The following is a 21,411-nucleotide window of genomic DNA, read 5'->3' on the forward strand; positions in this document are numbered from 1 at the left end:
TGTTAACTTTGAGATGCCTCCAACATACTTCTGTAGAAACATATCCATTATTATTATGTGTTGAAAATGTATTGGATTCAAGCTACCATAGTGTCAACGAAAATACAAACATGGTCTTAGTCATGTGCGAAAAATAAAATGGAACAGGCAAACTACAAAATTGCTTCCTGACACAACCATAGGCAATCACTCTGCTCATGAAGATGCATAGTTGCAACTTGCAACCTACTGAAGACTTCACAGCCACTCCTTGCATTTTGCAATACCGATGTGCTCAGTTCTTCACTGAACAAACAAAAAATAGTATAAAATGTTAAATTGAAATGTGTTTTTTGATGGAGTCATTTGATCATAGTTACGCTGTGATTATAATAGTTCCACATCTTTTTAAAACCTAAAAAGATAAGAATTTTTTTTGGTAAATAAATAAATTTGGTGCAATCTAGACGAATCCGCCAGGGGTTTTTGACACATGACAATCGCTGTAACGATATGAACCCTTAAAAACCATTTATTTCATTTTTGTGGAAGACACTTATTATTGTAAGACGGGGAAATGGCAATAACAATAGGGACAATTGCATGTTTGGATCAATAACGACACCATATATAATGGGTCAGCGTCACGAGTTTTGTTACCTGAAAAATTAGAACCTATAAAATGGTTGTGGCCATTAAAAGATCGGAAATCCCCATAAACTAGACTGTCATATCGGTGAAGAAAAACAGAGTTGTCATGCCTCTTTCAGTACTATATTATTTTTCATTTGTGTCCAATAACCTGTGTGTTTCTCTCCACTAGACTCCCAGGTCTTTGACAAGGACGGAGATATTTCCAAACAGAAATAAATAGCCACTTCCATTTCCGAAAACCTAAATCTGTGAAAAGAAAGAGAGATGTTCCTTCTCGGATTGTGATAAATCATGTACGCCAACACATTGTTTTTTTTTTTGGTAAATCTAGCTATTCCTCGTCAAAAGCCAAAGATTAATTACTTTGAGATACAATTGATACTTAAATACTCCGTTATCTTAAATTATACGGCATTTGACACTAGTTTTTTTTTTTCCTCTTAACATTAAAAGTGGAAAAACAACAAATTTGTGGTCCTAACTACATAATGAATGAATGTGATGGGAAGAACTCGCAACTTTCAAGGGTTTGATTTAATCATCAGCATATACGGGTGGATCATAAAGACAACAAAAACATAAGGATGATAACTGACCCACTGCTTAAAATTATAACCCTGCCGAACCCAATCCAATGGCAGTTATTTCTCCGAGGTCTCAATGATTGATGGCTGTTGGCAACTTGACACACTGCATCATCTTGATGAGTCTTAAGCTTTACTCTGTTAAAGTTGTTGGGCATGTCAGTGTTTGATCCAATTCTACTAATCATAGATTAAATCACATAATAGAGCGAGCAAACAATGAATTTTAAGTAATTTAGTGCTGATTCAAATAATGACATGTTTTTCCCTTTTCCACAAGCTAAACAGAACAGAACAGAATGCGTAATTCGATATTGGGTCCACCTAACTGCTTGGGCCAGATGGATTTTTTTTCTATCCCTTGTTTTGTATATGTTCGGTTAGTATTATACAATGTCATTGAATGTGGATGTCTCTCACACCTGAAATAGACATTAGCTACCGTTTTATGTCATTTTACAGCATTATATCACAGTACAATATACAAAGTTAGGTGGAAAAACAAAATTATCTCTGCATTACCCAAATGGTAATCAGAGATAAAATTTGACATAAAAGGAACATCAGAAATGATGCATCAAATACTGAACATAATGCAATAGCCAACAATGGCAATTTTATAACCAATGTATAATATATATATATATGTTCCTATAACTAGTATAACTAAGGATGTAATCACTGTTACAATCTGAACTAGGCTAAATGACAGTAGAAGAATGCTCTAAAGCAAACATTTTAAGGATCCTGGGAATCTGATTGGAGGTTAATCATGTGAGAAACCACAAGCTTAGAGATTTCATGGATTGCAGCTTGAAACTGAGAATCACCTGACTCACCAGGCACTGTCCATCTTGAAGGTGACTGAAGGCTGAATCCACCGTATTCACTAGCAGCAACCTTTGTCTTCTTTGAAGTAGCAAGGGCCTTCTCAAAATCTAACTGGGACAAAGGTCTAGGGGCCTGAAATGAGAAAGATAAACAAAACAGCTTAGTAGCACTTACTATATAAGAAAGCCACCGAGAAGACTAATCAGTTTCTTTAACAAGACTTATTAATGAAATCATATCTAACACAGCCACATATTGATCTTGCACATTAATTGCTGTCATTGACAAAAGATGTCACTTTCAGACATGCAAATATAACATTGGGTGCATAAAATAATTTTAAATAAAATAGACATACTCAATAGATTTGTTCCTTTTTAGTTAACAGAAACTGAATTTGATTTGGGATTCTAGTCAACTTAGCAGTAGGTAACATAGTATTGGGAAAATGAAAAAAATTGAGGCAGAGAAGAAAATAGAAGAGAATGACTTAAATATACTAACATGAGATTGTTTTCCTTTCTTCTCTTCATCCAGTAGTTCTCTAATAGGAAAATAGGCAGCTTTCTTGCAAAGATCAAATAGATCTGAACCAGTGTAACCCTCACACAAACCAGCTATATGACCAAAGTCTATGTTGTCTTCAACCCTCTCACCCTTTAAGACAACCTTCAATATTTCAGCCCTCTCCCTTTGGTCTGGAATTCCAATTTCAAAGGCTTGAGGAAGACGCCGAAGTATTGCTTCATCAAGTTCTGAAGGACGATTAGTTGCTGCAAGAACCATAACTTGAGCATTCTCTACACACACAATAAGTCACCCCAATCAACAAATCTACTCAAATATAAATAAATTGAGAACATTATGTTACCAACTAAATCTCTATCAAAATTGTCATTATCTTATTTGCAACTTATTTTCAATATTTATGCAACAAAATAAAATATGATAACTGTTAAACTTACGATCTGTTGTAAATCCATCCCACAGAGCCATGAATTCAGTTTTCATGTTTAACATAGCCTCGTGATCTGTTCCACGACGCTGACCCAAAAAACTGTCTACTTCATCAATGAATATGATGGCAGGCTGAAGCTTATAAGCCAAGCTAAATACAGCAGCAACTGCAGAGCAGCAGAATATTAACAGTAGAGGAAAAAAAACACTTCAAACAAAGAAAAAGAACATAAAACATAATTAAGCACATTCAAAATTAGATACAAATTCACATCATATAGGCCGGGTTTGGAAAATGAAAGCATAATTACACATACAGGGGTGGCCTATCACTAATCACTATCCACTTCATCAATGAATATGATGGCAAATTCAACCAGCAACAACATATAGGGTAATTATTTCGCTCATTTGAAAACTGAAAGAGATTGTAAGATTAAAAAATCAGTTACTAAATCAACTTTTGTATTGTTTAACTACTCTTTATTTGTTACTACTTTTTACTAGTAAAATAACTTAAACTATTTCTTCGCCAAAGATCCTCATTAGTTATCTTCAAAGAACAGTTTACTAAAACAAGATGCTTAAACTTCAAGCTCTTCATTATCATCAATACTAAAACAAGATGCTTAAACTACCTGTAACTAAGCTCTTAATTGTCCTATCTCCTACTGGCCAATCTACTATAATGTATATAATAGTGCTATCATAAATTTCAAGCCAAAGAAACAATATAGGAACTGCTCTAAACATATCTTATCAAGGTAGGCACAATGAACCTTGCAACTGCTTGTGATACCACTTCTATCAATGAGTGAAACAAGAATGTAACACATTCAACTCAAATAGGCAAAATACCAAGGAAATTATGTACAACGGTTTAAATAGTCAGTTTGCCAGCTTTTGTGTAGATTCAAAGTAATTATGGAAAAATTATCAGATCTTTGTGTACATGTTGACCTTATGAAAAGAAAGGATCAAAACATAAGAGTATAAGATAATTTAATCTATTGAACCAAGATAATTACATAATCCATACATTCACACAAAAATTCAATGGTGAAGATACTACAGTGTATTGTAGACGGTAGAGTATAGCTTTACAGTGTACTGTAAAAGTAGCCATAAAGACATTGTGCACTTACCAAGCTTTTGGGCATCCCCAAACCACTTGCTCATCAGGTTTGATATTCTCACGTTAATAAAAACTGCTCTGGACTCCTTGGCAATAGCTTTGGCAAGCATGGTTTTTCCAGTGCCGGGCGGTCCATACAACAGGACCCCCTTTTGTGGTCCAAGAAGCTTGCCATGTGAAAACAAGTCTGGTCTTTTTAGAGGCAGAATAACAAGCTCAAACAAAGCTTGCTTGATTGTTTCCAGTCCCCCAATAGAGTTGAACTCCACATTGATGTGATCAGGATTTATAACGTCACAGGCTATTACATCCTGTACACAATAAAGGGCACAAATTAAAAATTGAAATAAAAGATAAATACTTAACTATGTTCCAATATTTTTAACTTTTAAAATAAAGTAAGACCATATATATATATAGAGGATGTGTAATGGATCTAGTCCTTCATTTCTATGATTATTTTGATAGAGCTCTGTGTTTAAATTAATTTCTTAATTTAACAAAGAAATTGGCCAAAATTAGGAAATCATAATAGATTAATCCATAAGAAACTGAACAATCTCTTCAAGAATACAATTGGCCAAAATTCCATTGATTTCAAAATATAAGAGAAAGTGAGAAACACGATAATATCAGCACATTAGTACTCGCTATACATAAAAAACAACCAAACCTTATCCTCCAGGAAGAGTGGAAGACAATAACAGTAGCAGAAGTTATATTTAAGGTCAACATTAGAGCTTAGCTGCTCAAAAGCATATTGTTCCATCTTTTAAAGAATCATTATAGTTCCAACCTAAACATCTTCGCGAAGGCCACAGAAGAACATGCAGACAAGTGCACATGCACTCACGCAATTATACATATGGCCACCTGGGTAATACTATAATACAAAGTTCTCATTTGTTTCTTATATATAGGAACGGAGGTAGTAATACACTATAATACAATACACAACATCCTTTCTTGTATTTTCCAATCACACACTAGTCATTCACTAAGAAAAGGCACAAGTAGAAAAAGAAATTTTTTGCAGAAACCAATCACATCTAAGATATAGTTAAAAAGGAAGAGACAAAGATACTAATCCTATAACTTGCAAGATTGACAAATTACATACAAGTACCCCTACCGAGACATTCAGCAATAAGCAAATAAGTTTGACAAATTACAAACCAACTTGCAAGATTGGAACAAGTAACAAGTTAAAAGAAAAAAAAAACATGTTACTGACACCGGAAATGAAAAATATGAGACATAAAGAATAGAGCAACCTCGTAAGGGTTAGTCTGAATAAGGGGACGACCAAGACGCTTTGCAATCTCTTTCTTGTGCTCGAGAGCCTTCTTCGATGCTTCGCGATTAGGGTCCAGGTGTCTCAAACCCGCGAATAGTACCAAGCAACTCAGCGCTGCGCTCGCTGCGTACAACAACAGGTCTTGCAGGAGCTTCGTATCCGATGAACCTCCCATTTCCTTCTTTTCTTCCTTCGGCAACAAAATCGAATTTTGGAAATTAGAATATTACTTTACCATCAAAATTCCTTCTTCTTTTTTCTCGGTCTTTCCTCTGCAATACAATTTCTGGCGAGGAGCGAGGGTTCTGAAGAAATAAGGGTTAAGAATCCCAACGCTTGGGGTTGGGGTTGAGGATGACCAAAGAGTGACTTAACGTACGAATTGCTTCTTGGGCTCGACCCGATCTTGTCATTTTTGTTGGGCTGGCTTCAGAAATTAATGTCGGGCCCAACGGTTGGCTTATCTCTTTTCTTTTCTTTTTTTTTAATTCGAATATCCCTTGCTTGAAATTGAATGATTAATCTCTCAAGATAAATAAATTCATTGAAGGAACTGACTTTTTTCAAGGGATGTTTTTCTATATGCAATAATCAATAATCAAAATTCTGACTATATATTTAAAGGTCAAGGTTAATTGATAACTATATCACACAAAGTTGATGATGGTTGATCTCTTTCAAATATTCTTTTTTTATTTTGCATGTGATTTCTTTTGAAATCTCTAGTACGATTAATTAACCATAAAAATAATCAAATTTCACATTTTAAATATTTAATTCTAAGAAATTTTGTGTATCTTTTCACTCTCTTATTTTATTTTGTTATTAAATTCTCTTCTCTAACAAAGATAAACGATCTCTTTTATACAATTATTCTTAGTTATCAACAAATTATCTCTTAAGACTTTTATTCTTCCTTCCTTATCTTTTGGTTTAAATTCCTTGGTCTCTTCTCTGATTCTTTCACTTGTTTCTTGATTTCTTCATTTGTTTTTTGATTTGAACTTACTTGTTCCTTTCGTCTCCTATTCCATGAGAATTTTGTCTAATTTTTTGGAGTTAGACTATTCTTATCTCTTTTAATTACTCATGCATTTCTCTTTTAACTTGTGTGCTAATTTAAATTCCTTTAGTTTAAATTCCTTCAATTCTTGTTAAATTTAAACTTGGGTTGGCATTTTCATGATTTGGATCGTCTACACTGGCACAAGTCCAAAAATGAAGAGTTGAACTGAAAATGAAACAAATTTTAACACACAAGTAAGATTTTAATGTATTTTACATGCATTTTTTAATCTGGTAAATTTTAAAATATAAATAAAATCACCACCATTATAAAATAGTTAAGAATAGGATGTGATAAAAAAAATTGTATTGACAAGAATAAAGTTTTATTTATTATATAAAATTAAATTAATAAAGATATGACTTTTAAAATTGAAAAATCAGATTATATAAATAAATTATGAGAATTAACTAACAACAACATAAATAATAATTTCATATATTATTATATTAAAAAAATCATTATATATATATATATAGAAATTACAAAAAGGGAGGTTATGAGAATTTCCTTACTTTGATTTTTATAAAATTTAATATTTATACACTGATAATTTAAATGTAAAACACAGTTTACATTATTATCCAACTTAAAATAATTATTTTAAAAATTAATAAATTTATCTGATAGATTATGATGGGATAATTGTTTAAAACAATACATATCTTTGTCTCATCTATAACTATTATAAATGAAATAATCTCATTTGTTATTGTATTTCTTCTAAACATTTTTATTCTTTAACTATTATAAATCACTCTAACATTATCTACATCTTTCGAAATAAATTACAATAAATTACATATACAACTAACTTTCAAGTCCAGCTATACCTACCGTCATCATATATTTTTGCACTAGTAAATTATAGTGCATTTTTAATACTCACTGAAAAGTGAAAAGTAAAACAAAATTATGAAACTGAACGTCATCATATATATGGACACTAGACAGAGAAGTGGTAATTTTCAGACTCTTGCAGTTTTTCTTCTCTTTAATGCAATTGTATTAATAGTGGGGCAATTTTTTGCACAAAGTGTAGCGGGCAACTTCTATTTACAAATGCCCTCCTAAAAAAAAAAAACTTTGATTTACGAACATTTAATGTTGAATAAACATACAAAAAAGTCTATCACAGTGGAAAAAAAAGTGATTGACGATGGCTCTATGACCACTTCTTCATTAGTTTTATTCAATACTTACTTTTTAGGGGGCGTTTCATACTAGAGAAATTTTTTATTTTTCAGAAATTATAGATTAAAAAATTTAATTTTCATGTTTGATGTATATTTTTAAAAAATAATATTCTGGAGAAAGAATTTTTTTCTGAAAAATATTTTTTAATTAGTTTTGCACAAAAATTTTCTCATAAAGAGAGAGTTTTATTTTTTCAAATTTAATTTTTCTTTTAATAGAGTGACAATATCATATTATTTTTTATTAAATTATATAATATAATAAATAATTAAAATAATTGATAAAAATATGTATAACTATTTAATTCTTAAAAAAATTATTTAAAAATTCTCAATGATTAATTAAACAAATTTTATTTATTTTCACAAAACATAAAAAAAAAAAAAAAACTTTTCTACTGCTAAACGTACCCTTAGGTTGACATGAGATCTCGAGATGAAAGTATATATTCAAATTATGTTAGTTATCATCACAATCATTCAATCTAGATGCTGGACTTTGTGTCTTTTAGCTTTTAGATTCTTTGGTATGGGCCAATGTAAATGAGAGGATTTGTAAGAATACATACAAGTGATGTCAATTCAATAAAAAATTAAGGATAATATTCATTTCATCAAATCAAATCAATTAATTAAGTTGTAAAACACAATTTTTGAGTACATGAGTTTGATCATCTTCCTATTTTCTCTCTCTCTCTCTTTCTAGTTTTTCTTTGCAATACCTACTGTGAGTTTTTTCTTGGACAAAAAACTTGTTAAACAAAACGGACAACGTCTTCTCGTGCTCAAGAGAGGTCGTTCCACTCTTCCATAATAGTAAACGCCATTAATACAGTTTAATAAGTACAATTTTACATCTTTGGTTCCAATAAACCTTATCTTTCACTCTCTAAAAGAGAATGTAAGGAAGAAGGACTAAAGGTAGGAGATTGTTGTCAGTAATAATAAAAACCTGGGAATGACCCTTGCTGATTCATCACCCTATCACACCAGCTGCTGTAACAGTCTAACATAACTTGTTTGATTAAATACTGAGTCTGACGTTGAATCGCATACAATGATCATTGGTGTGGCCACTTTGGATAACAGCTTGACTTATTAAATTCATAAAGAATACATCTTAGCCTATTCAACATGACCTCATCCTGATAAATCCACATTTCAAATGAAAAATATCATAATATGATGCTAGACTTTCTTATAAAATTTTATAGGAAAAAGCACCTCGTAATATCGACTACTCTCATATGTTATCAATATCACTCCAACTAACACTTTTTTTCACTAAAAAATACTACCCAGATTGAATATCTCGTCAATAAGGATTTCTATATGTAAAAGTACATTTACAACAGCTTTGAGAACAACCATTTTCAGTCTACATATATTCTAAGACTAAAATAAATATGGTCAACAGTAAGGGGCAGCAGTCTACGTAAATCATTAAATCTCCTGAATTAAACTTTTGCCTTTGGCCTCTGCCTTATTGTTCAAATCTTCAGATCTATTGCTCTGTTGAAATTCCATGGCCGATGTCTTTTCTGCTCTTGCAATGGCTGCTAAAGAAGACCAGACTTCCTCTGGCTGCTCACGAACCCAACACATGATGAAATATATCTTCCTTTCTGCCAGCTTAATAGCACTTCTAGTCCCACCTCTCTGTGACTTTCTTGGCCTTTCTGATTTGGCCTCCTTTTCGCCTTCTTGAATCCACCGATGCATATCACAAAGTGCACAAACCAATGCAGGAGTTCCCAAACCAAGCAGACTGATCACATCATCAATGACACCCAAACCAAATTGCAATCCTCCAATGTGTCTGTAAGCTGGACAGCATACCTGCTCCAAGCAATGAGAAAGGGCTTCTAGTACTGTCTCCGGCTGTGCACCTTGACCCAACACCGAGGACACGCTCAATACAACCATGACTGACCCTAAGGCATCTGACCTCCAATCTCCATTGTAGAGACGAAGAGTGAAGCAATAGCTATACAGAATATCGACTAGGTGAACTGTTAAAAGGGGTGATGGCTCCTTGGAACTAAGCCTGCTTAGAGGAGGAAGTGGAGTTTCAGGCCCAAGAGGAACTTTGCTGAATTCATCACTTCCAATATCATCATCTAGCAATTCCTGATCTGGAAGAGGTTGAACAAGCTGAGTTCCTTCCTTACTGAGACAGATGTTTCTGGCAGAAGGCTTTGACCACCATGGATCCCATGGTTTGATCATCTTGCTCAGTTCCCCATAAGCAATTGCTCTGTGAAACCGTTTCTTTTCTTCAAGTGATAAATCATCAAAGCTGATTTCCTGTCCTATAAGAAGATGAAAATCAAATCAGCCTTACCCTCTATGGTGAGATGGACATAAAACCAGTTTTACTGGTACAGGCAGAGCAATCAGAAAACACATGCAAGTTGCAACAAATAATAAGCACCATTAAATAGGAACATACCAGACAAAAAATTTTCCATTGTCTCCTCGGATAAAGTTGAATCTGCAAAAGCTAAGGCAATAAGGATAGAAGTTTAGCTCCCTTCTCCAGCAGTACTTTGAATAACTCATGAATTAACAATTACTACATCAACAAATCTTCTAAAGCAATCAACACGAAACAATAAGAGTGAACTTCTGATATGAAAATTTATTGACATTCATTAAATGACTAGCCATGATGAGCTTCAGTAATCACAGAATCCTATTAACTCAGTGCTCCATAGACTGTTCATCAATTTTGCAGGTTCTTGTTCCTTTCCTTTTCTGGTGTTTTTTGGTTACATAGCAGGTGACCTGGGTAGGGACTAGGGAAGGAGGAACAGATTGGCATCTTTCTGTTTCCATTACAATTTGCAAGAATTCTTCTAACTCTCTACAGTTGTTCCTTCTTTTCTTAGTCAATTTTCTCATTCTATCTTCTATGAAAAAAGTGGCAGCCATACTCCATTATTGAAGATTCTTTTGAAGCCAACTATTGGGCATTCTTTTCCTAATAAAACTACTTATTGTATTTTAGAAAGAAAACAAACAAACCAAACAACAAGCGATATCCCAACATGGCAATGAAAATTACAACATCTGAAAGCAAAGGAAAACATGGGTTACTTACAATTCTCATCCATTTCCTCTTGTGAATGAAATCTTTTCAGTATGTCCAACATCTTATTTTTAGTTTGTTCATCGGGCTGCATTTGGTGAAGTTCCTGAACTACATTTTCTTTCATGAAGGATTCAGTGCAACGGAGACTATGAGACTGTCAAGATTACAACACGAAAATGATCAAAATTCACAACAGTAAGCAGAAAAAGCATGTGAGCAACAGCCAATAATTAAAAACATATCAAATTGAACATACCAACACAAATAGGCAATTACAAGTGCACTTACTTACTTTGTAACATTGGAGGGAGCAGTATCGCGAATTGCATCGAGGACACGTGTACTGGGAAAACTGCTTCTGACATACGTGACAGATTATCCGAGTAGGGTTCAGCGAGGACGTAGAAGAATTGCTGGAGGTAACAATACTATCAGCCATGTTCCAAAGCAGAAGAAGAATACACGAATTGGCTTCTTCAATCTGTTGGAATGGAAGGAGAGGCGGAGACTTGGAAGGAGCTAGAAAGGTCGGCGATAGTATATGCAACCCGTTTTAGGACCAACCTGAGCTCAACTTAAAATGATTTCAACCGTTCGATTATGTAGATGCTCCTGATCGTGCCACGTATCTCACTTCAAAATTCACATATTTATTCTTTTCTTACTCATATTCGTCACTTTTCCCCTATTTCTTTCTAATCCATAAAGATATATTATTATATTTAATTATCATAATTTAATGTGACTATAGTGAGTAATATGTTTTTATTATATTAATCAGTTAAATCACTGATTTTTTAAATAGGTTTTTATTTTATATAATGTGGTAATTAGTTTGTAGGTAAATGGTTATTTTCGTCTTTAAATATGTAATGTGTTGACAAATTTATCCTCCAAAAATGAAAATTCAAATTTTAGTCTCTGAAAGTGAAAAAAGTATTACAAATTTATGCATCTTTTAATTTTTGTTTGTTACCGTTAATAAAAGAGTCTACTACGTTACACAGAGTGACAAAAATGTCACAAAAATGATTATCAACATGAATGTTGAATAGATTGAAAAAAAATGTCTTTTAAGTTTTCATTAGACTAATTTGTCTGATCCAAAATTTTATTTCGCTTAAGGATAAAATATAATTTAATATTCGTTTTTCCCCTTTTTTTATCATTGTAAGCATAAACATTACATAAACACTTTAAAAAATAGGAAAACAAGTATAAGTTAGAACAAATATAATAATAATCATAATATTGATTAATAAACATAATCTATTTATTACTCTGAAATTTCTATTATGACAACATTATGTGTTGACAAAATCAAGTTGAGTCTTATTTTTTGTAAGAATTAACCTAATGGTTGTGTATTTTTGTTTGAGTCTCATATTTTGGATAAAATACTGTCACATTAAAAAATTCAAATCAACAAATAGATTATGCTTATTAATCAATATTATGTTCATTATTTTATTTGTTTTAACTTATGTTTGTTTTCCTATTTTTTAAAGTGTTTATGTATTGTTATGCTTGTAACGATTAAAAAAAGGAGGAAGATGAAAATCAAATTATATTTTGCCCTTGAATGAAATAAAATTTGGGGTCTGACAAATTAGTCCAATGGAAATTTAATAACATTTTAGTCCAATGAAAACTTATTAACATTTTGGTCCAATCTACTCAGTAACCATGTTGACAATCATTTTTGTGACATTTTTATCCTTTTGTACCACGTAGGCTTTCACTTTAAGAAACTAAAATTTGAATTTCCATATTTCGAAGACGAATTTGTCAGTTTCTATGAATTTCCATACTTTTAGCATTCCATATTTCAACACATGCTAAATTTAGGGCAAAAAAATTGAATTGAATTGAATATGGCATATGCAAAGGTGCATATAAATTAAACCACATATTGAGAGTTTGTCCCAACAGATAGATATCATTAGCAGACAACATATTTACTATATACATCCACAAGAAGAAGAACAATATCACATGTGATATATTACTCCCTAGAAATGAAATAAAGTATACAACTCGATAAGAGAAGATCCTATAACCAAAGTCAGTCAATAATGTTTGTTATAAGTTACCACTATTTAAGATATTGACACAACAATCAATTGCCAAAGGTGGATAAAAACTAAATCAGATATTGAATGTTTGCTTCAATGGTCTTAATATGAAAACATATTCAATACAATGTGCAAAGTAGACATAGCTTGGAACTAGCTATAAAAAAGAACAACTTTGGTCAACATTGTATTAGACAATTAACTTTTAAAAAAACATGATATAGCATGAAAGCATGTTAGCATAACAAATGTAATACAAGTGCAATCCAATTAAAATATGTTAAAAATAGATAAAAATATATGCTTATGTATTTCTTGATTCTAATTCATATTCATTCATGTGAAAACTATTAACCTAGTTATCATTTTTGTTTTAGGATATTTAAATATTAGTGTTATCTAATTAAAATATGTTGAAAATACAAATAAGTGGGAACAAATTTAGTGAGCGTGAGAGGAAGTGATAGACTGAGTGTGGGTTGTGCCACAAATTTATTAAAACTAACATAGATTTAAGTTACAACCATAATCAATCATAAGTTTAAACAAGTCAATATTGAAAAAACAAAAATCTAAAGGAATGAACAAAAAGAGAACAAAGAGGCCCTTACCATAGTGACGAGGTGGAGCGAAAGCGCCATTTGGTGACAAAGACTATGGCAACGAGGGTTTTTGTTAGGTTTTCTATAAGTAATGATATTGGTATTCTTTGACAATGCTTGAAAAAACAATGCAAAGGATGACGACACAAAGAGTTTTATATTATTTACTGATATTTGTAAATGAAAGCATTTTTTTTAAACTAATAATTATAAAATTATATATTTTTGATTGTTAACATTTGTTTTTTAAATTTTGTATGTATTTAAATCTAAATCTAAATTATATACAAATGCAAATATATTTTTAAAGATTATATTTTTGGAAACAAATATTTATGTAAATCAAATTAATACAAGATATATATTAATATTTTTAAATATGTTATATATCTTTTAAATATTTATATGCATATATACTATTATATACTTATATATAAAATTTAATAATGATTGAAAAATACTTTAAAAATATAAATTATAAACTATAAACTTAACACATGTGCAAGGCACAAATTATTACACCAAGGTATTTGTATTCAAGTATAATTTTAGATTTCTTCATCTTTTGATATAAAAAAAAACCAAATAAAATGTCGAAACCTCGTATTAAGTAGAGAAAAAGACTTAAATAAATAAGTATATCAAGAAATTGAATATTTCTCGACGTGATTTTAAAATCTCGTTAAGTTGATACAGTAGTTGATAAAATTCATATTCACATCTCATGATAATATGAGATATCAAATCTTATTACTGATGTGAAGACCTCTAGTTTTTTGAACCTGAAAAGTGAGTAATATTTTTTAAACCTTAAGCTTTTATCTTAATCTAAATGAACCTCATATTCTACTTACCTAAACTTAAGTCTTTTTCATTAAAAAAAAAAAAAGATCGACTGAAAAAGCGACTGGCTGACACAATCACACAGTAAACTTGACCATAATTTTAATCAGCAACAACGTGCTCGTAGCTGGATGCCTTATACTTGTAATGCATCTTTCTTTTGTTTTCTGTCATGGTTCTGTTGTGTTGTGGCAACACACTAGCTAGTAATTACTAAAAAGTAGTAAAAACTAGCATCTTCAAAGAACACAACCAAACAACAAAACCAAACCTAGGTAAAAACGAAGCAGCTAGGTTTTTGTTAACTACACATATCGGTCGACAAGACAAAAAAGATATTCAAATTGATCAGTGAAGCAAAGAAAATCAAATTAACTTCTCAACTCCACCATCCCTTGGACCACTTACGAGATCACCGAGTTTATTTAATAATAATATACCAATACTTCTACAAAAATTATTCACGGTATCTATTAAATGAACGAGTTATATTTATAGAAGAATGTGAAGGATAAAGCTTGACTAGAGAAATACTAGCTAGTAAATTATGAGGAATTATTTTCCACAAGTTCTTTATAATTAAATTGAAAAATGTTAGATTTATTAGGCAAGGAATGAAACCTATTAACTACTATGGTTGAAAATAAAAATTGTTACATTAACAATCACATAATTATTTTAAATTGTCACATACTCTGTGTTTTAATTTTAAGAATGGTTTATATAAGATTATCTCATAACAAATTACTCCATTTTATTTTTCCTTGTTTTAGTGTGTATTTGGATAAGTATTTTATAAATTTGGTTTTGAATGATTACAATTTTAAAGTGAAATGATTTATGTTTGAAATTCCTTTACCTTAAATTATGTTTATATTAAAATTTATCACAAAATAATCAATTTGATGTAAAAGTTATATTTTTTAGTACTTGGTCTAACCGCCTAACATTTTTTAAGGAGAAAACGAGTTTAATTTGAAAGAAAAAAACTGAATTAGCTTTTCACAAAATGCCTTTCCAAATATAGGTTAGGCCTATCCATTACGCGTATTTTTGGTTGCCTACATCTGTGTTTGATTGGAGTATAAATCGATGAAGAAATCACAGATATAAACGTTTTATTATTAAGGGGGAAAGGAATGTATCAATTCTCTATTTGTAAGGAGAGAAAATCAGCGTGAAGAATGCAACCAATTTCTCTCTCCGCATACGTCCAGACAAAGAATGGAACCAATTTTTTTAAAGAATTTAATAAAGGTGTACTACTATAAAAGTTTTTCATAAAAAAAAGTTTGGTAATTATCATAAAATTTAATAAATACCGGATTTGCAATTAGTGTAAAATATTTTAATAGTGGAATATAATTATGTAAGTATCACTTATATATTTGAATTCTTTTGAAACACATATCTAGCATAATTCCAAGGACAAAATTTAGTTTGCAACATGAGTGAGACTGACAGAGATGAATTGATTTTATGCATTTGGACAACAAGTGTCGTGCACGTTGCTTGCAGTGTTGCCTTGCCCATGTGCATGTTCCGCAACAAAGGCGCGGTTAAAAACCAAGTGCCCCTTCAGCAGATCCAGAATGTAAACTCGTCACTATCTGTGGGTCCCACCAACCCTTGGCCTCAGGTCCATTTCCTTATCAATGCAATGCAAGGCAATCAAGCCATCCTTGAATTCTTTACTTTTCAAATTATCATTTTTTTTAAATAAATACTAATAAGTGCCTTAAAGATATAGATATGAATCAAAAAATTAATAATATATTTTTTTCATATTAGGGGGCATAAAATTACATTCTCCACCAATTTTATAATTTACACATTATTTTTTTTTAATTTCTAAATCAACATTCTTAGAACATTAATTAAGAAGATTCTTTTTTTGTAGTTGGTTGACCCATCAAGGAGTGTGTCTCCCTGGCTCCACATTAATTCCACTCTCCTCACATGTTTACGCCACACGCCTTCATTCACACAGAATCCAACAAAACACCATACTACTTTTTTTGATAAGTTTCAAGCCAGCAACAACTGAACAAACACCAAGACCAGGCACCCACTTTCAACAGCTCCCACTCTGAATCTTAGTCAACGCCAATTTTTATTTTTTATTTTTCGTGGAGCTGGGCAGCTTATTTGGAAGAGTAGAAGCCTGTTAAAGACTTTTAAGAAAGTTTAGTACAACAAAAAATCATCATTTGTAGTACAACACCACACCACTACGATGTACTACATGCAGCCAGGGACAGGGAAAGTGCCTTGTAAGGTTTGCGTTTGGTCGCAACAATGCCAAATATAAATTCCCCCTTTCGCTGCGTAGAATCTTTGCCTCACTCCTCTGCGTTCTCCGCTAGATTTCCGATATCACAATCTTTACCTCTTTTTATCATCTCCGTTACGTCATCGTTTTTTGTCGCTCGAACCTGCAAGCACACTTTAGTCCATTCTCTCAGCGGTGGAGAATTGAATTCTTGAATTGAAGCCTTTGTCCCTGTCACCGAGATTCAATTCTTCTCCATCATTGAAATTTGAGACACAACTTAACTCAGGCAAGTAAATATATTTGACCGGGTTTCATCTTTCATTAATCACTGCCTATTATTACCTTACGTGGCATAAAATCTCTCAAGTCTGAACCTTTTTAGAATCGGATTCTGATTCCCTTTTTCTTCTCTTTCTTTCTCATACAAACCGTCCACCTATCTTTCTATATATACTTTTTGTTATTATCTGTTTGATAAATAGCTTTCTGATTGTCTCCTATTACTTTTATTAGAATTATGATCCTGTAATAAAATTGTTTATTTGATCATCATTGAATATTGTTTTTTTCTTCTCTCTCTTTCTCTCAGTGATAGAGTGCTGCTCGTCTTATTTTAATTGTGATGATTGATCATTCACTCAGGGGTTAGGATTTGATGAATCCAATGGGAACTAGTACCGTAAGCGACGAAGAACTCAAAGAGATTGAGAATCTCGGAAGAGAGGACATTGAAGAGGCTCCAATTGTGCCTGAGGATGTGAGCAGAATAGCACCATGGATAAGACAGATTACACTTCGGGGGCTAGTAGCTAGCTTCCTGATTGGGATAATTTATAGTGTGATTGTGATGAAGCTGAACCTCACAACTGGGTTAGTCCCCAATCTCAATGTCTCAGCTGCTCTCCTTGGCTTTGTGCTCATTAGAGCTTGGACTAAGGTTCTTGCAAAGGCCAAGATTGTTTCGACTCCGTTCACTAGACAGGAGAACACCATCATCCAGACTTGCGCGGTCGCTTGCTATAGCATCGCGGTAGGAGGTGGGGGTCTTTTTCTGAATTTAATTCTTTCAACTTGAGTTTGTGTAAATGATAGTGTGTTCATTGAGCCGAGCTTGTGTAATTGTAGGTGGTTTCGGTTCTTATCTCCTGGGTTTGAATAGGAGGACTTATGAGCAAGCAGGGGTTGGCACAGAGGGGAATAATCCGGGTAGTACCAAGGAGCCTGGAATTGGATGGATGACAGCCTTTCTCTTTGTGACCAGCTTTGTTGGATTGTTGGCGTTGGTTCCCATTCGAAAGGTATTTCATTTTATTAGTGAGTTATATGATGTTTCGCACGACACGGGTCATTCTGTACAATTGATTGTTCAAATGTTGTTATTCTCTATGTTTTGTTGTTTAGTAATTTACAGTATAAGTGATGGTTTCATTTTCAAGGATTTTGGTTATGCTTGACTTGAGTGGTGTTGCTGATGAAGTTTATGTTGTTTAACAGATTATGATAATAGACTACAAATTAACTTATCCAAGTGGAACTGCTACTGCTGTTCTTATTAACGGGTTCCATACTCCTAAAGGAGATGTGATGGCCAAGTATGAACATGTTCTGTTTTTCCCTGTTTTTTTTTTTTGTGTGTGTGTGTGTGTTTTCAAGTTAAATAAGGTGAATGCTTATAGGAGCTCAAACTAGTTCAACTTATTTTTCAGGAAGCAGGTTCATGGTTTCTTGAAATTCTTCTCAGCCAGTTTCCTCTGGGCTTTCTTTCAATGGTTTTATTCGGGTGGAGATAACTGTGGATTTGTTCAGTTTCCCACTTTTGGATTGAAAGCATGGAAAAACTCGTATGTTCCTTAGTCTTTATTCAACTATCAATAGTCTCTGAACCCTTAAATAACGGGTCTATCTTTACTGATCAAAGTGTTTCAATTTGGCAGATTTTATTTTGATTTCAGCATGACTTATGTCGGAGCAGGAATGATTTGTTCCCATCTTGTAAATTTATCATTGCTTCTTGGTGCTGTGATTTCATGGGGCATTATGTGGCCCTTAATCAGGGGACTAAAAGGGGAATGGTTTCCTGCAAGCATACCAGAAAGTAGCATGAAGAGTCTTAATGGTTATAAGGTCTAAATTTTGTTAGAATTAAAGGATTCTATGACAGCTATATTATTTATTTTAGTTCTTGCCTTGATTTTTTCTTTTTCTTGCTGCAGGTTTTTATTTCTATTGCTTTGATTCTTGGTGATGGGCTTTACAATTTTGTCAAAGTCCTCTATTTCACTGCCACGAATATTCATGCCACCGTGAAAAGGAAGAACCCCGAAACATGTAAGTATAAATGGCCTCATAACTTTTCCAGCTCACGGGGATGTCAGTCAAATCCTCCACATACTCTCAAGTCTTACCAATCTCAGCTTTCTTTTTCCCATGTAATAAAAATTGCTATCAATGTCTCAACAGACCACCAACAAAAGAAGAAAAAGAAACAAAATCAACAGCACATAACTAAATGAATAAATTTACACTTGTTCTGTGTCAATGCATGTAATATAGCCTTTCAGATTTGGTATAAAGCTGCATTTGGTATTTAGCAAACTAGAAATGTTCTAATATAGAGTGGTTTATGATATCAGTGATCTTGCATTTGTCAGTAAAATCTAATTTTATTTTGTTACTGTAGTTTCAGATAACCAGAAACCACTCCCTCTTGATGATCTTAGACGGAATGAAGTGTTTGCAAGAGAAAGCATTCCTATATGGTTGGCATGTACTGGATACATATTATTCTCCATCGTTTCTATCATTGTAATCCCTTTGATGTTCCCACAGTTGAAGTGGTATTACGTGGTGTTTGCCTATCTTTTCGCACCCTCTCTTGGCTTCTGCAATGCTTATGGTGCAGGTTTAACCGACATGAACATGGCCTATAACTATGGGAAAGTGGCTCTCTTTGTGCTTTCAGCCTTGGCCGGAAAAAATGATGGTGTAGTTGCTGGACTTGTGGGGTGTGGCCTGATAAAATCCATTGTTTCAATTTCATCTGATTTGATGCATGATTTCAAGACTGGCCATCTCACTTTCACTTCCCCTCGTTCGATGCTTCTAAGCCAAGCAATTGGGACAGCAATAGGTTGTGTAGTTGCTCCTCTCACATTCTTCCTTTTTTACAAGGCTTTTGATGTGGGGAACCCAGATGGGGACTACAAGGCTCCGTATGCCATCATATATAGAAACATGGCAATTCTTGGTGTGGAAGGCTTTTCTGCCCTTCCCCATCATTGCTTGCAGCTTTGTTACGGATTTTTCACATTTGCCATAGCGGCCAACTTGGTCAGAGATCTTGGCCCCAAAAAGATTGGGAAATGGATTCCACTTCCAATGGCAATGGCTGTCCCCTTCCTAGTTGGTGGTTACTTTGCCATTGACATGTGCATGGGTAGTTTGGTTGTGTTTTTGTGGCACACACTTAACAGAAATGAGGCTGGTTTGATGGTCCCTGCAGTTGCTTCTGGTTTGATTTGTGGAGATGGATTATGGATTCTCCCTTCATCCATTCTTGCTTTGTTGAAAATTCGTCCCCCGATCTGCATGAGCTTCCTGTCAGCCAGTGCCAGTTAGAACTTAGAAGTTCACAATAACATTCAAATATATAGATAGATGCAGTCAACTTAGTACCTACGTTCATTATTATGGGCATAATGTCGTAGGAGGCTTGCTTATTAGCAATTTCATTCATAAAGATTCTGCTCTTAGAGAATCTTGAACGACATGTAAATATTTTGACATACTTGTTGATTAGAGAAAGTAATCAATTTGAGCGCACATTCCATCTCTCTACACAAAAGGGTAAAGACTTTAAAAGAGTTAACATATTCAAATTTGTAGCATAGTGTGTGCACCCGTGCGTCATACAACGTTTACACATCTTTCTCGTGAATATATAATAAAAAGTATACATGCGTCCTTATGAATATTTTAAAGGATTAAATTGATCAAATATGTTTTCAAAAAAATGATGATATATACAATATTACTAATTTTCATAAAGATAAATTTAAAATTTAGTTTTTCATTAGTTAGAAAATATATAGATTTGTAATGCTAATAAAAAAATATTTTCAAATGCCAAAAAAACCTTAAATATTAAATGGAAAAACTTCCTACCAAAAATTATAAGATAATATCTTCATAAATTTTCCTACTTCATTTCATAAGAAAATATTCATCACATCACATGTTAGATAAAATGAACATATCCAACAAATTAATTAATTCACATGATAGTAAGCAAGAAAAAATATATATTATATTAAAATTGGTATAACATAAAAAATAAATAAATTTAATTTAACTCTAAAAATTTTAAAATTAATGTAATTTTAGCTAAATTGTTCATTTCCCATGAATTAAGTGCAAATAATAATAATAATAAAAAACTTAAGTAAGAATTGAAAACAATGCACCTTAACTATATTTATGTCAACACAACCTCACCGGAGCTATGTAGATGGAGGAAAACAACCAACATTTAGAAGAAAAACCAACGTTTGTGAGATTTAAGCATTAGATGGAGATTGAGACTGTTATAGAGGCACCACCGTTGCGCGGAGAGGACACTCCAAATGAAGCTGAAGCTGCTGGGAGTAGGTGGACTGGGTGCAAGGCGATTTAGGAGAAATAGGCATAGGAAAAAGAAAGTTATAATATGAGAAGGATAGTTTAGGGATATTTTAAAATTGAGGGGTAGTGGAAACCAAAACTGAAGGTATAAGAAGTAAAAGTTTAAAAATAGAAAGGGTGAATTGTCAATTTTATCCTAAAAT

The 21,411-nt window shown here is 32.7% G+C and overlaps 3 protein-coding genes across 12 annotated transcripts; 1 reads left to right on the forward strand and 2 right to left on the reverse strand.

The window, feature by feature from the left end:
• Nucleotides 1-1,132: 1,132 nt before the first annotated feature.
• Nucleotides 1,133-5,794, reverse strand: LOC100788677 (ATPase family AAA domain-containing protein 1-A-like). 5 transcript variants are annotated; one of them, NM_001255751.2, is given in 6 exon segments: nt 1,133-1,355; nt 2,048-2,180; nt 2,553-2,848; nt 3,014-3,172; nt 4,151-4,451; nt 5,415-5,781. In NM_001255751.2, coding segments are annotated over 6 exon segments (1,092 nt in total). In that variant the 5' UTR covers nt 5,613-5,781; the 3' UTR covers nt 1,133-1,350.
• A 3,215-nt stretch (nt 5,795-9,009) lies between these two features.
• LOC100789213 (zinc finger HIT domain-containing protein 2) lies at nt 9,010-11,360 on the reverse strand. 3 transcript variants are annotated; one of them, XM_006581603.4, is made up of 4 exons: nt 11,086-11,360; nt 10,803-10,947; nt 10,152-10,193; nt 9,010-10,011 (listed from the first exon to the last, which is right to left on the reverse strand). In XM_006581603.4, the coding sequence occupies exons 1-4, from the start codon at nt 11,230-11,232 to the stop codon at nt 9,143-9,145; spliced, it is 1,203 nt and encodes a 400-aa protein (XP_006581666.1). In that variant the 5' UTR covers nt 11,233-11,360; the 3' UTR covers nt 9,010-9,142. The 3 variants fall into 3 exon arrangements, with proteins under 3 accessions (XP_006581666.1, XP_003526735.1, XP_014631888.1); XM_003526687.5 differs by having other exon boundaries at nt 10,152-10,202; XM_014776402.3 differs by having other exon boundaries at nt 10,152-10,202; nt 11,082-11,224.
• A 4,929-nt stretch (nt 11,361-16,289) lies between these two features.
• Nucleotides 16,290-20,410, forward strand: LOC100820417 (metal-nicotianamine transporter YSL3). Of its 4 annotated transcripts, none has more exons than XM_006581605.4 (8): nt 16,290-16,874; nt 17,178-17,625; nt 17,714-17,886; nt 18,083-18,180; nt 18,295-18,429; nt 18,523-18,712; nt 18,802-18,916; nt 19,269-20,410. In XM_006581605.4, the coding sequence occupies exons 2-8, from the start codon at nt 17,244-17,246 to the stop codon at nt 20,204-20,206; spliced, it is 2,031 nt and encodes a 676-aa protein (XP_006581668.1). In that variant the 5' UTR covers nt 16,290-16,874; nt 17,178-17,243; the 3' UTR covers nt 20,207-20,410. The 4 variants fall into 4 exon arrangements, with proteins under 4 accessions (XP_006581668.1, XP_006581667.1, XP_040872378.1 ...); XM_006581604.4 differs by having other exon boundaries at nt 17,231-17,625; XM_041016444.1 differs by having other exon boundaries at nt 17,231-17,625; nt 19,275-20,410.
• The last annotated feature ends 1,001 nt before the right edge of the window (nt 20,411-21,411 follow it).

The sequence above is a fragment of the Glycine max genome, chromosome 6 (assembly GCF_000004515.6).
Source record: "Glycine max cultivar Williams 82 chromosome 6, Glycine_max_v4.0, whole genome shotgun sequence".
Classification (NCBI taxonomy): Eukaryota; Viridiplantae; Streptophyta; class Magnoliopsida; order Fabales; family Fabaceae; genus Glycine; species Glycine max.